This window comes from Malaclemys terrapin, chromosome 1 (genome assembly GCF_027887155.1).
Source record: "Malaclemys terrapin pileata isolate rMalTer1 chromosome 1, rMalTer1.hap1, whole genome shotgun sequence".
Lineage (NCBI taxonomy): Eukaryota > Metazoa > Chordata > Testudines > Emydidae > Malaclemys > Malaclemys terrapin.
The window spans coordinates 117,562,629-117,577,424 of record NC_071505.1 but is presented as its reverse complement, the minus strand read 5'-3'; the positions used below and the strand labels follow the sequence as shown (position 1 = coordinate 117,577,424).

Genomic DNA, 14,796 nt, shown 5'->3' with positions numbered 1-14,796 from the left:
CCTACAGCAAAGTCTGAAAGTTCCATGTGACATTACGTAGCCAAAACTAAGCACTGAATTTCCTTACTGTGCCTGCAGTGGGACACCTCTGAAAAATCCCCCTAATGAGAATGTAGCATCTCTGAAATCAGACCCTTGACCTGTGTATATTTAAGATACAGGAGATGGATAAAAGTGTCATGGGCCAAATGCTCTACTGGTACAAATTAGCACTGTTCAAAAGACTTCAGTGGTGTTACACCAATTGGTCTCAGCAAAGAATTTGTCCCTAAACTCTGTTACTTGTTAAAATCCTCATCAAATCCCAGGGCCAGACCACAACATTTTGGCACCTGAGGCGGGGAGCTTAAATGACACTCCCATACCCCCTCGCTTGGGCCAAAACTTTGAAAGGTCTCAATTCTGCCTTCTTCCCATTCTACTCCTCTCATGGTACTGCTCTGCTACCTACCCCATTCAGCTTGGAGAAGCTGTGTTCTCCACTCAGGGCCGGTGCAAGGAAGTTTTGCGCCCTAGGCAAAACTTCCACCTTGCGCCCCCCCTCCAGCCCTGCGGCAGCTCCCCGCCCCCCCCCCCCCGAGGCGACCCCCCTGCGGCAGCTCCCCCTCCCGCCCTGAGGCTCCTCCCCTCCCCCCATAACAGCTCCCCCCACCCAGGGAGCTGCGCGGCAGCTCCCCACCCCAGCTCACCTCTGCTCTGCCTCCTCCCCGAGCACACCGCCCCTGCTCTAATTCTCCTCCCCTCGCAGGCTTGCGGCGCCAAACAGCTGATTGGCGCTGCAAGCCTGGGAGGCGAGAGAAGTGGAGCAGTGACCGCGCGCTCGGGGAGGGGGCGTAGGAACGCTGTAAAAAAAAATTGGGGGCACCACTTTTTGGCGCCCCCAAATCTTAGCGCCCTAGGCCCTGCCTAGTTTGCCTTAATGATAGCACCGGCCCTGTCTCCACTGGCAACTGTTACAGGAAGTGTTAGAAGTTTGCGCAGAGCCACAAAAGCACTTGGAAAGAGGGTGGTCATCTTATTTGTGCACATATATTCCAGAACAGCCTTTGGAGTTGATCCTGCTGAAATGTATCTTGAAAGGGCTTTTAGTTCATCACCTAAATCAATCGCATCAATATCATGCATGTCATCATGTGTCAAAACTGTCTCTCGTGCCCTGCATTGCTGGTGTAGGTCTTCTTCAGGCATAGTGAGGAGTTCTGGAATATCATACAACATCCCAAATATACTGCTGTGTTCCTTGAGCTGCATGAAACATTCTTCAACTGACTGTATTGCACAATCTAGCACCTGGTTAAAGAATTCAACTTTGAATTGTTGTTTGGGGTCTCTTATGGGATTATCCCATGCCTCGTAAGCAAAATGTCTTCTTCTTCGGTGACTCTTGTATTCTTGAATGGGTGGGAAAATAGCTTCAGTGTGAAGTTCCTCTGCCAACTTCTGTGCACTCTTCAGAATGTTTTGAAATCCCTCATCTGATCGGAAAGACTGTAGGTATGGCTTTGCTTTGTCCAGTTGTTCCATTGCTCCAGATATATCAAGGTCAACACCTTGGAGTCTCTTGCTTACAACATTTATTTCAAACAGTATGTCATGCCACAACACTAAGACACACAGAAATTTGAAGTTATGTATGTTTCTGGTGATTCCATTTCCCTATGCCACTGTTCTCCCATGAACAGTTCCTGTCATAGCATTATCCTCCACAATGGCAACTATGGCATCATCTATCTTCCCAATTTGGTGTTTGATAGGCTTTATTGCCTCCACTCAACTTTCCCATTGTGTGGCACTCAGTGGTTTCAGTATCAGAGAGGATGTTCCCAGATGTTGCTTCAAAAATTGCCATTGATGAGTTGATGCAAAGGAAAACACATAGATGCTTTGAATTACATTAAAAAATTCAGCAGCCTCACTAGAAGCTGAGGCTACATCACTGACCACCAAGTTCAATGAATGAGAACTGCATGGGACAAAAAAAGCTCGAGGATTTAACTCTCGGATCCGTGTCTGCACGCCTCTCTTCTTTCCTCTCATGTTGGCACCATTATTGTAGCCCTGACCTCTCATGTCAGCTATCGCAATTCCCATATCTTCCAGCTTTTTAAGAAGCACATTTGTCATACCAGCTCCTGTAGTATCATCAATGTCAATACATTCTAGAAAATGTTCTCTGACAGTCACCGTTGCAGGAACATTTTCACTAGGTTCTGTTGTTGCTACAAAACCCACCATTAAAGTCATTTGTTCTGTATGGCTGATGTCAGGTGTGCAGTCCAGAATAACAGAGTAATATCTTGCTGACTTCAGATCTGCCACAATCTTCTGTTTGACTTTTGTTGCCAGTAACTGTATGATCTCATTTTGAATTGTTTTTCCAAGGTAGTGGTGTGTGTGCATTTCTTGGGTGGTGACTCTTCTTAGATGCTCCTGGAGTACAGCATCAAACTCAGCCATCAACTCCATAATTTTAAGGAAGTTTCCATTGTTTGGCACATACAGCTGATCTGAAGTGCCACGCAGTGCTAGGTTTTGGGTAGCAAGCATTCTCACAATGGCAATGAGCCTTTTCAGAACATTTTTCCAGTAAAGAGACTCTGATGCAATCTTCTCTGGATGCTGACCATGTATGGTGGCCTTTAACCTTAGTCTCATCTCAAGCTCTTTCCACCTATGGAATGCTCTCTGGTGATTTGCTGCCTTCTCATGGCATTCCAGATTTCTAGCTAGATTTTTTCAGTCCTTTGTTCCTGTAGGACCCAATGTGGCTGGAACATTAGACTGGAAGAGTTTTCAACAAAACCAGTATGCAGCATTCTGGGTTTTTGAGTACATAAGCCACTTTGTCACCATTTGGGATTTCATGCTAGTAATGTGTTGGATGGAAACTTCTATTTTCATTGTCTTTGGGGAACATTAAGTTTTTCACTTGCTGTGGCCCATGCAGTACAAGGAAGTCCCTCAAGCTACTGCTCAAGTCGGTGCACAGTCCCGGATCATCTAGACTTAAGGAACTAAACTCAGCAGCAGCTGTTTCTTGTGTCTCCACCACACTCTTCTCTGATCTACACTTTTCTTCAGGAATGTGCATGGTTACATCCATTTGAGATGGAGATATGGATGCTGCAGTAGCTGCCAGATCACCTTCACTCTGACTAACTGGAAGATCAGGCATCTCCTCACCACTCACATCATCATTGGGGCCGGAAGGCTCACCGTGAACATTTGTGTCTATGTATCTCACGAGAGATCCTTCCCACTTAGATAGAAAAGCTTCCTTTGCTTTTTCTTTTTCTGAATGCTGCCCTAGAGGGGTGTTTTCTTCTTTCACTCATGACTGCTGTTATGTGCCAGCTATAGTGGCTCTCAACACTCAATTGAAAGGAACAAATAAGCAGGCTGGTAGCAAGGCCTGAGTGAAGGAAAATATCAGCGTCTTAAAGGCCTAACTGGCTCCTACTACTTCAGTTGACTGCCTGTTCTCCTCAAGTGGGTTCAGGGAAGCAGCAGGAAACAGGAAGCTCTCTGAGAAGCTGGTGTTAATCAGTCCAGGTTCCTGGGGATGCTAGAGAGGTACATAAGAGGCTCCTCCTCCTCTCTGTCCCTGCAGCTTCTGCTGCTTTCTGTTATTCCCTCTCACCTTTTCTCCTGTCTGTCTGTTATGTCTCTTGTGCCCTCCGTCCTCCAGCACAGCACTCCACCATCTCTGTGTATCTAAGGCAGAGAGACTACATATGCACCAGCAGCAGAGACAGTTTTCTACACTCTGGGTCCTAGTGGCACTCCCCCACAGTCTGGCATCTGAGGCGGCTGCCTCAGTTCGCCTCATGGTAAAGCCAGCCCTGTCAAACCCTATGATTCTGTGATTTTGGGTCAGCATTTCCTTTCAGGTTCACTGCAGTTTCCCCTGATTTGGGTAGCTCAGACCATCCCATTTGATGAAGAGCACCCTTCTATCTGAGTCTTTAAAAAAACGGTTTTACAGCAACATTAAAATAGGCTTCCAGGTATTAGCCTCACATGAAACATATTGTGAAAAATACTCCTTGAGTAGCAGTGTGCTCTTTTTCAATCTAGCTTAGGCATCTTTCACTATGGTATTTTATGACTGGGATATCAGTGCCCCTTGTTTTATTGTCTCCTTTCCACCTCTGCCATTGTTTATAGTTATCTGTCTAATTTTGGGCCTGATCCTGCAAACACTTATGCCCATGAGTAATTTTACTCACACAGATAGTGCTACTGAAGTTAATAGACTAACATTCATCATGTGCATACATTTTTGCAGGATAATGCCTTTAATCTGCATATACCACAGCTGTGCTGAGGACAAAAGTTCCATTTATGAAGGACTTTCAGATTTTGAAATTTGCTATTTTCTGAATTGGAACAAAAACTGAAAATTTTCAAATTCTCTGCAAAAGAAAATTCCCCGCACCTCAGTTCCCCCAAAAGTTTTGGATCAATTGAAACATTTCATTTCAACAAAAATGTTTTGTTTCAGTTTTGTTGGTTTTTATTTTTTATTAAATCATGATACATAAAATAATATGATTTTTTTTAAAAAAAGAAAACTAATATAAAAATCAAAACATTTTGTTCCAAAAATGTTGAAACAGGACATTCTGACATGGTTGAATCTTTTTTTCGGTCTTCTTCCCAAATTGAAATAGTTTGATTTCAATGGAATTTCATATTTTGACAGAATATGGTTAGAAGTTTCTCTGAACAACTCTAGTAAACATTTGGTGGCAGGGTAGTGTCATCTTACTTGTCTATAAAGCACCATGCATGCTTTTAATAATAGAATCATAGAATCGTAGGACTGGAAGGGACCTCAAGAGGTCATCTAGTCGGTCCTCTGCACTAATGGCAGGACTAAGTATTATCTAGACCATCCAACAGGTATTTGTCTAACCTGCTCTTAAAAAATCTCCAATGACGGAGATTCCGCAACCTCCCTAGGAAATTTATTCCAGTGCTTAACTACCCTGCCAGTTAGGACATTTTTCCTAATGTCCAACCTAAACCTCCCTTGCTGAATTTAAGCCCATTGCTTCTTGTCCTATCCTAAGAGGTTAACGAGAACAATTTACCTCCCTCCTCCTTGTAACAACCTTTCATGTACTTGAAAACTGTTATCATGTCCCCCCTCAGTCTTCTCTTCTCCAGACTAAACAAACCCAATTTTTTCAATCTTCCCTCATAGGTCATGTTTCCTAGATCTTTAATCATTGTTATTGCTCTTCTCTGGACTTTCTCCAATTGTTCATATCTTTCCTGAAAGGTGGCATGCAGAACTGGCCACAATACTCCAGTTGAGGCCTAATCAGGGCAGAGGAGAGTGGAAGAATTGCTTCTTGTGTCTTGCCTATAACACTCCTGCTAATGTATCTCAAAAAGATGTTTGCCTTTTTTGCAACAGTGTTACACTGTTGACTCTTATTTATCTTATGATCCACTATGACCTCCAGATCCCTTTCCGCAGTACTCCTTCCTAGGCAGTCATTTCCCATTTTGTATGTGTGCAATTGATCGTTCTTTCCTAAGTGGAGTTTTTTGCATCTGTCCTTATTGAATTTCATCATATTTACTTCAGACCATTTCTCCAGTTTGTCCAGATCATTTTGAATTTTAATCCTATCTTCCAAAGCACTTGCAACCCCTCACAGCTTGGTATCATCCACAAACTTTATAAGTGTACTCTCTATGCCATTATCTAAATCATTGATGAAGATATTGAACAGATATTATGCGATTGCCATATAAATAATAACTCACACTTTTTTCCAAACAGGAAGACTTATATATCCAATCTAGAAGAGCAACACCATGGAAACAAGAATGATTCCTGACCAATCTAAAGACAATCCACCTTTCCTGGACAGAAGTATTGGAGCACTTCCTGTCAAGAGAATGTATCCTTATTTTTCTAAGTTAAAGGTATAAAGACCACAGCTCAATCTTAAATTGCTAAAAAGCATTGAAAACTGTGGTTTGACATTTTATCAATATTCACTGAGTTCAGTGTGCTAGTACTTCACCCTATTTATTAAAGTTCAGGAAACATTGCTGCTTTATGGTCTGAGCCCAAGCCCAGTGAAGTCAGTGGAAGTTTTCAGTGGGCTTTGGATCAGGCTGAATCTTGGAAATGAGTGCGTTAGAAATATACAGAGTGGTAATAATAACAGTAACTATGGCTACATTAATTATTATTATTGCATTTAAATAGCTTTACACAGAAAACCCTTGCCAGGCAAAGCAACAGCAAAGACTAAAATGTAGGCAGGGAATGCATTCCCCGCTGTGGCTAGCAGCCCTTCTCAGATTGCACATAGAAACAGTGGAGCTGAAGCTCAACATATTTCGTTGCAAAGCATGAGAGTTTGAAGGCCAGCCTAATTATAAAGTAAACTCTGTTGACTGAAGGAAAACAACTGAAAGGAGGTTTTACCCAAACAACACATTTAGTGTCTGTATTTCGTTCCCTATCCCCTGAGCCATCCAATCACTGAGGAAAGATGGTTCTTAATCAACTCAATTTCCTTTTCTTCAGATATTTCTTGGGGCACTAGCATTCTCCTTTTTTGCCAAAGGATTTTCTGGAAGCTACATGAAGAGTATGTCAACTCAAATTGAAAGGAGATTTGAAATTTCATCGTCAGTTGTTGGCATCATTGATGGCAGCTTTGAGATAGGTATGTATCTTTCCCTTTGGAAGCAAAAAGGATGAGCATTTTAATGGACAGTTTGTTTATCTCTTCAGGTAACTTAATGGTGATGATACTGGTGAGCTATCTTGGGTCAAAGGTTCACCGGCCCAAAGTAATTGCTGCTGGATGTCTCATCATGTCATTTGGAACATTTTTATCAGTGATGCCTCATTTCCTAATGGGACGGTAAATATGGCTGATTATTACATTATGCACCATTTAGACTCCAACTTCTGAAGCATATTTTCTTCAGTAACTTGAGATAAAAGCTGAAGATCTGGTTTGACAAATTAAAGTTTCCCCCAAAGATTGGATGGTTTCAGTAGCAGGGTAGGGCATGATATTTTAGCATTCATTGACTCTCTGACTTACTGAAGGCCCTATTCTGAGCCTACCTGGTTCTGTGGTACTGGGGCAGCCAGAACTCCATGTTCAGAGAATGTTATTTGGATCTAGAACTAGCCAACAGATCCTGATGGAACAGTCCTCTTTTTCAATGGTCACCGTACACAGCTGCCAGAAAGAACTAATTTCTGGGTGCTGTATGAGGCACTGCCCCTTTCCCATCCCCACAACTGCCATATATTACAACCAGGGCACTGAAGGAATGACATAATGGAAAGCAGTTCCTCCCCAACATGCCAAAGGGAGAGGCTTGTTTCTTCCCAGAACAGGGCTAGCCAGGGAGGAACTACCATAAAAGAAAGATTGAGTAGGGATACTGAGTGGGGCTATGTGGACCACAGAGCAGAAAAGGCCCCAATCTCTACTCTGCTTGTGGAATTGTAGAGGGCCAGCAGTCTCTGAGAATTGCATGGCACTGCCCAGTGAGGGGTGTATTGATTTAATCCATGCTCTCAGTAGAGCTTTGAAAGATAAACCTTTCCTCACAATGCAAATGTAATATCCAGAGGGAGGGTGGCAACAAGCCATGGACCATATTGTCTTTCATCACATTATTAGAAGCTGCCACTGTACTATACTAAATCCCAGATGCTGTAAAAATAACAACATGGCTGTCAGTATGTGGAAACCCTGAACACTACCGAACACCAACAACATCTGGTCGTCTCTTCTTGACTCCTCTGAATGAAGTCTCCAGATAAAAACATACAGCTATTTGAATGTGCAGCCACACCAGACACTGGAATGTGAGTGGTCACAACTGAGTTTAAAATTCCTGTGACCAAGGTTGGCTTAAGGGATGTGCAACCATTCACATCTCTTAGCAAGGGGACAGCATTACAGTCCCATATGAAGGTGCATCAACAGCTATCATTTCTCTTTGGAGAAGCACTAAGCTGTGACTCACCCAAGCCACAGCTATTTGTCTATCAACTCTGCCTTCATACAATAGACAAAGTAATTCCATGAGCACCAAGTTTATGTACAATTTTCGTAAAAGATGAGTCATGTATATTTCAGCTACATCTTACACCATTATTTTCCAGTTATAATTATGAAAGAATACCACTTACAGAGGACAACTCTTCTACAAGTTTATCAGCATGTTCTCTACCATTACCTTTACATCATCCAACTTTAGATGCTATGGAAATGACTAGAGAGTTGAAAAATTCTGGTAAGCAAAAGCTCTGTGATTGGACTCGGTCTTGGTTAACTTCATTTTATATATTATTTTTTTATTGGAAAGTATAATATTAAAACCACTAAGAAGAAGTATGTTCTCCAATCACCCCTCCCCTCTGTCCCATCCCCCAAAGTTAATGGAAGCCGTGTATATATATTGAGGAACAAATAGAAAGAGCTAAGTGTAGAACTCCTATTATCCAGATTCTAATCTCTTGTTATTTATATACATATTCAACCTTCTGTAATTCCACTAACGTCTGAGGCAGAATATCCAAAGAAAACATACCTATTGTCCTGATTGAACAAAGCACTTAAGTAGGTGCCTAAAGTTAAACACGTACTTAAGTGCCTTGATTTCAGTGAGAAATGTCTGAGTAAATGCTCACCAATGTGAGTAAGCATTGCACAATCAGGCCTGTTATTGGGACATCCTGCTTGCAAGATTACTGCTCCCCCCACATTTTTGTGGCCAGCAAAATGTCATCCCCTTGCAATCTAATGATATTTTTCATCGTATCACTGGATCCTGTCAAAATATTATGATATTGCATCAGAACACCCAAGATTTTCTCTTGAATGGCTGGCTACAAAATGGACCCCACAAGATATAGCAGATTGTGAAGAAAACAGACAGTAACGAAATCTATTATGGATGTTTTTTCTCCACATTGTTCAAAAGGCACCATTTCATTTCTGTTGAAAATAAGTTCTTCTGAAACCTCTGTTTCCAAAAATGTAAATATGTATTGCCTACAGGATGTGAAAAAGCAGCAAGCTCCTATCTGTGGATCTTTGTACTGATGGGAAACCTTTTACGTGGAATTGGTGAAGCACCTATTATGCCACTGGGGGTGTCATATGTTGATGATTTTGCCAAAGAAGAAAACTCAGCATTTTACATCGGTAATAAATTAATGTACAATATCAATTCCCAAATCAATCTTTTAAACATTTCTGCATCAAAACTAGAACAGTGTTCAGTTTTCAATATTCTGTATTCTTTCCTCACCTTACAATGGTAAGAGTGGAATGCTGAGCAAGTTCCATGCTTATCTTTGGAAAAGAGTTCCAAATAGCACCTTTTCCTCCGCATCAGGGTGTCTTGCAACATGGCTCAGTTTGTTGGCTGACAGAACAAGTGGAGCATAATCAGAGACTTACCCTGCGAGTGGTACATGGGGGCCATGAAGAGCCATGTGCGTCTCTAAACCCACAGACTGTCATTGCGTTAGGGAACAAATTCTTCCTAACCACCCTTCCCCAAATAATTCACTTTAATAATAATACTTTAAACATTTTATTAAAAGCTTTCAGAAAACTTGCAGCTGGCACTTTGAGTTTTGACACCTAGCACAACTGATGTAAAGTCACCAGTGTCAGGGAGGGACATATTCAGCCAACTGCCAGGATGTCATTTCCAATCAATGGGCATTTCTTTGGAAACAGGATCGCTTGTTGACCGGCAGAGAAAGACTCCCAACTCATTCATAACCAGTTTAGTACCTTGAAATATTATACCAAACTCATGTGTAACTGATGCATGGCTAAGCAATTGCCCAGAATAAATTTGATGGCACATAAACTGGCCATGGAAATATCAATATAATATACTAATCTCAGGAGGAATTTACTAGATGATACTTTACCTAAAGCCACTGAAAACAGTCTTCACTTGGGGATGAGGAAATAAAAATTATAGATAGAAAGATGTGGAATATACAGAATGGGGCTGTACAAAAGCCACTAATTCCCTACTTCAGTTTACCAAGATACTCATGATCACCTTAGAACTTTCTAATTAGGACTGGTCCAAAAGTCCCACTAGTCCCACAGCCACAGGGAAGGACCATGGTTCATCAGGGAAATGTAGGAGCAGGTCCATTAGGGGCATGTGGGACTTGCAACTACAATGTCCTTGAGGCACTCTGGCAGCTCAGACAGATTCAGAGACTAATAATGACTCAACCTGAAACTAAATATTTTCTTTTGGGTCAATAAACTGAAACAAAATTTTTGATTTGGGAATCCTGAAATGTTTCATTTCTAAGTTGAAAATTTTCATAACTTTTCATTCCATTAAAAGTTTTGATACTTTGACATTTCATCCCAATTTGGGATTAAACCAAATGCTGAAATATTGGATTTCCTGCAGGATGTAAATTCCACGTATTGATTCCAGTATCTCATTCCAATACTCTTCTGCACATCTGATGAGCAAGACTCATCCATGCCATATTAATGCCTAATAAGTATCGTCCTGTAATTGAAAAAATTCCACTCAAAGCTATCGTTGAATTTTGACCACAAATCTGTGTGTGTGACCTTGGTCAAGTAACTTCACCTCTGTGTGCTCACATTTCCACTTGCCCGCCTTTGTCTGGCTTGGCTACTAAGGGCAGGTATACACTACGATCTAAGCTACACAATTTGAGTTACATTAGTAGCATAATGCAAGTCGATGTAGATTAGATCTACTTATCATGGGGTTCACACTACGCTATGTTGATGGAAGACGCTTTCCCATCGACTCCCCTCTTCTGGTTCTGGTGGAGTACTGGAGTCGACGGGAGAGTGATCTGCAGTTGATTTAGTGGGTCTTCACTAGACCCACTAAATAGACCTGCGGTGGATCAATCGCTGCAGCGTTGATCCACCAGTAACTGGAGACAAGCCCTCATTAGAGTGTAAGTTCTTTGGAGTAGGGATAGTCTCTTAAGATGTGTTTGTACACTGTGCCTAGAACAATGTAGCTCTGATTGCCATTGGAGCCTTTTGATGCTACAATAATACAAATTATAAATAATTATAACAACATCTGAAGTGTTATAGAATTTAATAAAAAATGAAAGCCTTTCTGTAGCTTTTTAACCATCCAATAGAATTCAATAGAAAATTATATCCCTGCCATAGAATTCTATAAGATTTTTTTTAAAAAAAAGCCATAGATAGGAGATCATTCTCTAATGAATTCCACAGAACCCTACTGGATTCATCCCATTCCATTTCATAGGACTTTGCCACAAGGGAGTCCAAGAGGACAGAATTATTAGTGTTTGAATCTGTATAGTGTAACTTTAAAATAAATGAAAGCAGCACAATCTTGACTGATGTTCTGATTCTGCAAATGTTTATACACATAACAGCTTTATTCATGTGATTTCAGTGGCACTACTCAAGTGAGTATAATTATTCATATGCCTAGTGTTTGCAGGATTACTGAACTAGGAATCCAACACATTTGGATATATCAGATGGAATTTGTTTGTTTCCATTCATTCATTTAAAAAAAAATCAGTAAAACTCTAATACATTAGGCGCCATTGTAAAAATGGACCTTCACTGCAATTTTTATGATTTCTGCATACTTAGAACAAGAGGCAGGTCAGTGAATTTAAATACTATGACCCCAATCCTGAAAACACTTAAGCAGGTGCATAACTTTGTTGGTATAGGCAGTCTCATTGAAGTCTATAGGACAGCTGTATAAATTGTCATTGCTTCTGGCAGTAAATGTCCAGTTTTTAATGGCATCCGCTATATGTAATAACTAATGATTTAGTTGTAACTTATCTGAAAAATAGAAGAGTCAGGTTTATGCCATTTCCTTTACTCATATATAAGTACAAAGTCTTATGATTATTACTACATATTTGTATTGTGGCAGCTCCATAGTCAAAGATTATAGCTCCATTGTGTTAAGCAATGTAGGCATGAATAATGAAAAGACAAGAGCTTTTCGGGGGGGTTCTGTCCTAAAGAGCTTACAAGCCAAGCTCCTGGTCCTTCAAAGATATATACACATGGTTAACTTTATGCACTATGAATAGCCCTATTGACCCCATCAAACTGCTCATGGTGCACACAGTTAAATATGTGTTTTAATTTGTGCAGGATTGGGATTTAAGGCCCTGATCCTGCAATTCAAAGCACTCTGCTACACGTGTGCTGAGCCCCACAGAAGTCAGTGGGGCTCCACGCAGGCTCAGGGATCTCCTCATGTAGCTTCATTTGCAGGATCTAGCCGTATGTGATGAGAGACCACAGGAGGTTACAACGGAGACAGAGAGAGGGAGCACACAGTAACAGCAAGAGCACTATGATAGTAGCAGTCACAGACGCTAAGCCACTGTCATGTGTTCTGTGGGCATCACGGCATAGGTGAATTTTCCTATTTTATTAATGCTCTGGTTTCATTACAACCTTTAAGCTATGTAACTAAAATAGCTAATCACCACGGGCCTGGCGATGATTCACCCTTATTCATAATGAGTAGAACCTGATTCCATAAACAGGCCCATTGACTTTAATGTGGAGTGGAGTAAGGTATTATTCAAAATAACTCAGGGTATAAGAATCTCATCCATTATTATTTAGTTGTATGCAGATGGGGTGAGGAAGAGGAATCAGAATCTGAATGCCTTGCTTTGTTCTGGTTACTTTGTCAGACTTTCCCTGTAATCCTTTCTAATATCATTGTTTGGCTGTTCTGGTTTACTGCTCACTTTATAGCTCTACTGAGCACTAAGCCTTCAATTGATCCTCAGCAAACAACATGCTTATAAATTAATGAGTTTACTTGTAATTGGGTATTAGTACAATTAATCGGTTTAGCCAGCAATTAAATTTAGCATTCTGCAAGAGGAGTCATTGGCAGTTTTTCATCAGGTGTACCACATTTCCCTGTGTTTCCTCTGCAGAGTAGAGGCTGCTGAATGAAAATTCTACAGAAAGATTTAATATGGCATTGGGGGTCTAATCCTGCTTCCCTTGAAACCAATAGCCAAGATGTGTTTCAGGTGTTAAAACTGATTATATGTGATATTTATTAAACAATATATGGGCCAGATAGCGCTACACTGATTTACAACAGTTGAGGAACTGACCCGCCACATGTAAGTGTGCACAATTTATTGGCTGTGGTTATAGCTGTTCAAAAATTACAGAGTAAATAATGAGACAAGGTGGGTGAGGTGGTATCTTTTATTGGACCAACTTCTGTTGGTGAAAGAGACAAGCTTTTGAGGAACATGACAAGAAAATGTCACAAATGAACTTATTTTGATCTCTCTTATATCTGTTGCACACCAGTGTAACAATATTTGCTTCAGTAGAGTGGTTCTTGATTTACAGGGGAGATCAGATTGGCACTCAAAATATTTTAAAAGATATAAAACATATGCAGATGTGAAACATAGGTATAAATCTCTCTACAAACATGGAAAATTGTTGTATGCTTGTTTCAAAGTCTGGCTGATGGTTTGGTGTTTATTCAAGAATTACACAGTAAAACTTTGAAGACAGATAATATACTGCTAGGTCTGTTCACTTACTAGTGTATTTTTAGAAGACTGTCAGGAGTGCACAGCACTTTGAATAGGAGCTGTCTTACTGCAGATTAGTAAAACTGACATAAATAAATATAAAGGATGAAAACTGGCTCTTATTGAAGTCAGAGAGGTTTTCTATTGACTCAGCGGAGCCAAGATTTCATCCCGATTTCCCCACTGTGTTACTCCAGGTTCTACAGTGAAGTGGACTGAGTGAAAGCAGATGTAATGCAGTGGAGAATAAAGTCCACACAGTGGGATCATAGTGTGAGGCTCCATTGTAGAAGCCACTGGTCATTTGCTGAGCAGTCACTGTAGTGAGATCTGTAAAACAAGGAGCTTCTCAAATTACAAAATATATAGAGAAAGAATCTTCACATGAAAGGGTAAAAGAAGTTGTATTAGGCATATTAATGTAGATTTCAAGGGTGGTCAATCCAATCATGACTGTCTCCAACTGTCACCCAGTAAGAGATTATTTCCTCCCATTGAAAACAACAAAATAAAGTCAGAGAAATCTCTTCCAGGATTAAAAATTTCAAAAATTCCTAAGTGATTTAAGCATCTGTATCCTGCTGAAAATTAACGGGACTGAGGTGCCCATGTCACTTGGATTCACACAGGTGCTTAGGTGTCTAACTGCCTCTTTAGGCACTTACGTCCAACATTTAGGTGCCATTGACATTCTCAGAAACACCACTCAGCTCACAGGCGCTGACTTTCCATTGTGCCAGGCGGTGCTCGACCCCTGGCTCTGCCCCAGGCCCTGCCCCTACTCCACCCCTTCCCTCACGGCCACACCCCCGCTCCTCCCCCACCTCACCTCTTCCCGCCCTGTTCCGCCTCCTCTCCCGAGCATGCCACGTCTTCGCTTCTCCACCCAACCTCCTGCATGCCGTGAAACAGCTGATTGAGGTGCAAGGAGGGAGGGGGCTGCCAGTGGGTGGCCCGTGCCCACCATTTTTTCCCCAGGGGTGCCCCAACCCTGGAGCTCACATGGAGTCGGCACCTATGACTCAGCTGCCACCTGACCCTGTAGGCTCCTAAGCTTCCACTAGCGGGCATGCACAAAGCTGCCTAAGTCCTGATGCCACCCCACCGCTAACAAGCTGTTCAGAGCTGTAGCACAAGTGAGTGAAAGCATCGGCAGCCCCAAAGCAAGA

At 41.5% G+C, this 14,796-nt stretch overlaps 1 protein-coding gene across 3 annotated transcripts in view; it reads left to right on the top strand.

The window, feature by feature from the left end:
• Window positions 1–14,796, top strand: part of LOC128841400 (solute carrier organic anion transporter family member 1C1-like) — a 40,204-nt gene that overhangs the window by 3,722 nt on the left and 21,686 nt on the right. For 2 of the 3 annotated variants that reach the window (XM_054036371.1, XM_054036389.1), the window contains exons 2-6: window positions 5,798–5,943; window positions 6,557–6,698; window positions 6,767–6,899; window positions 8,165–8,295; window positions 9,063–9,209. In XM_054036371.1, the coding sequence (XP_053892346.1) occupies window positions 5,833–5,943; window positions 6,557–6,698; window positions 6,767–6,899; window positions 8,165–8,295; window positions 9,063–9,209 (664 nt within the window). In that variant the 5' untranslated portion in view covers window positions 5,798–5,832. The remainder of the gene's footprint in view (window positions 1–5,797; window positions 5,944–6,556; window positions 6,699–6,766; window positions 6,900–8,164; window positions 8,296–9,062; window positions 9,210–14,796) is intronic. The other variant, XM_054036381.1, reaches the window with a different exon arrangement.